Raw genomic sequence first — 2071 nt, 5'->3', positions numbered from 1 at the left:
CTGCTGGCTGCCGGCCCGCCGCTGCAGCCAGAGGCCGGCGGCGCGACGCCGACGCCGGGCACGCCGCCACGGCGCTATCGCGGCTCCGACGGCGGCGCCGAAACTGCCGCCAACACCGGCGCCGCGCTGGCCGGCGCCGGCAGCGGCGGCCTGCCAGCTGGCCTGCGCCGCGTCAGCGCCACGGGAGAGCACGACTGGGAGGCGGCACTGGCGGCGGCGGCCGCCGCGGCGGCCGCGCCTCCGGCGCCCCGCATCCTGCCCTGGCTCTGGGCGCCTCGCTACCGCTTCAACGCCGGCGCCGGCGTGCGGCTGGCGGGCGAGCAGCGCTGGGCAGCGGGGCCCTCTGGCGCCCTGCTGCTCGCCTGCCTCACAGAGGGCGGCGAGGCGCCGGCGGGTGTGGCGGAGGCGGAGGCGGCGGCGGCGGCTGCGGCGGCCGCCGAGGCCGCGGCAGCCGCCGACGTGGAGGCGGCAGCTGCCCTGCAGTCGCACCCGCTGGACCTCAGCAGCGCAGGCTCCCAGGGGGGGCAGGCGGTGGGCGCAGAGGGCGGTGAGGGCAGCGGCCGCGGGGCGGGCACGGCGCGGCGAGCGCTGCGTGTGGCCTCCTCCGTCGCCTCCCCCGCCACGCGCGCCACATCTGGCTTTCTGTGAGCAGCCTGCCCCTCGCCTGCATGCCCTGGGTGCTGTGCTGTGTCTGGCGCCGGGTGTGTGGCCGGAGGGTGGGGCTGGCTTGCTGGGGTGAGATGCCCAGACAACTGTGCTTGGACACCACCTGACCGCCTGCGCCCTGCATGTGTGCAGGCGGATGATGCCCTGGCAGCACCGCTACTCCCGCGGCAGCAACAGCGCCAGCCAGGGCGGGGAGGCAGACGGCGGCGCCGCCGCCGACGGCAGCAGCCACACGCCCAGCAGCGGCGACGGCAGCGGGCACGGCGGCTCTGCCATGCAGCAGCAGCTGCGGGTGCCGCTGGAGCGTTTGGCGCGCTCCCGCCCCTCGGACGCGGCGGCGCGCTCCGTCCACAGCGCACGCTGAGCTGGCGGTGCGGAGCTGCGCTGGCGCCTGGCGCGCCACTGCGCTGCTCCCCATGTTGTGCGTTTCGCCCCCGAATCTCTTTTGGAATTTCGTTGTTTTTGTTTGATTACTCCATTCCATGCCGGTCCCTGTCCCCGCCCCCCCCGTGTCCATTCAAGGTATCATGCCACACATTGTGCTGGTGCCCGCGTATTTAACACACAAGCAAAATGGTGTACACACATGCAGCAGCAGGGGGTTGGTGGGGTGGGTAGCGGCTGGACTTGGGGGCATGCTGCGCTCTACAGGTCCCAACACGAGAGCATGTCATCGCAAACGGAGAACCGAGAGACCCGGGTGTCAAGCAGCAGCTCTGGGCGTCGCTCCTTGAGCTCCAGGGTTGCTTCCATCAAAGCCGACTGAACCACCTCACTTTCCCCAAAGCCAACGCACTGCAGGGGCGCATGCTGCGCCGCCCAGCGCCAGAAGGCGTGCCATTGCTCCTCAGCCTCAGGCTGCGGTTCAGGCGGCTCCAGGAAGCTGATGCGCTGCAGCCGCTGTGCACCGGTCAGGAAGGGCAGGCTGCGCTGCGCCACTGCGAAAGTTGTCGCCAGGTGCCGCAGGCTGCGCTGCCAGGGCCCCAGCGGCAGCTCAGGCCGCGCTGGCTGTTCTTGAGGTTCGTCCCATTCCTCCAGGTAGAGCCACTGCAGGCGGCTCAGGGCGGCCAGGGATGGCGGGGCAACCGCCGCTGCTGGCAGCCCATACAGCCGCAGACCCGTTAGCTGGGTGAGCTGCTGCAGGGCGGCGTGCAGGCTGGCAGCCACGGCGGCGGCCTCGCCATAGGGATGTGAGATGTCCAGCACCTGCAGGAGCCCCGTCAGCTCTGAAAGGCTGCCTGGCAGCTGACATGACGAAAACTCTGCGTGCTGGAGCGAGGTGAGCCGTGTCAGGCTGGCCATGCCGGCTGCGCTGTAATTACCACCAAATAGCCTAAGGCTGTGCAGGTTGCTGAGGGCAGCCACCTGCAGGAAAGGCAGGGGGGGGGGGGGGGGGGGGACCCCC

The 2071-nt window shown here is 71.5% G+C and overlaps 2 protein-coding genes across 2 annotated transcripts in view; one reads left to right on the top strand and one right to left on the bottom strand.

Annotated features, from left to right (window-relative positions):
• The window catches only part of CHLNCDRAFT_59371 (hypothetical protein), a gene marked incomplete at both ends in the record, with an annotated part of 15981 nt that extends 14951 nt beyond the window's left edge, over positions 1-1030 (top strand). Inside the window, 2 exons of the mRNA XM_005843027.1 lie at positions 32-644; positions 799-1030. Of these exons, the coding sequence (XP_005843089.1) occupies positions 32-644; positions 799-1030 (845 nt within the window). The remainder of the gene's footprint in view (positions 1-31; positions 645-798) is intronic.
• Positions 1031-1311: 281 nt separating this feature from the next.
• CHLNCDRAFT_141648 (hypothetical protein) overlaps positions 1312-2071 on the bottom strand; it is a gene marked incomplete at both ends in the record, with an annotated part of 1716 nt that continues 956 nt past the window's right edge. Inside the window, one exon of the mRNA XM_005842998.1 lies at positions 1312-2031. Coding sequence (XP_005843060.1) covers positions 1312-2031 — 720 coding nt within the window. The remainder of the gene's footprint in view (positions 2032-2071) is intronic.

The sequence above is a fragment of the Chlorella variabilis genome (assembly GCF_000147415.1).
Source record: "Chlorella variabilis unplaced genomic scaffold CHLNCscaffold_36, whole genome shotgun sequence".
Lineage (NCBI taxonomy): Eukaryota > Viridiplantae > Chlorophyta > Trebouxiophyceae > Chlorellales > Chlorellaceae > Chlorella > Chlorella variabilis.
This window is presented reverse-complemented; position numbering and strand designations above follow the sequence as displayed.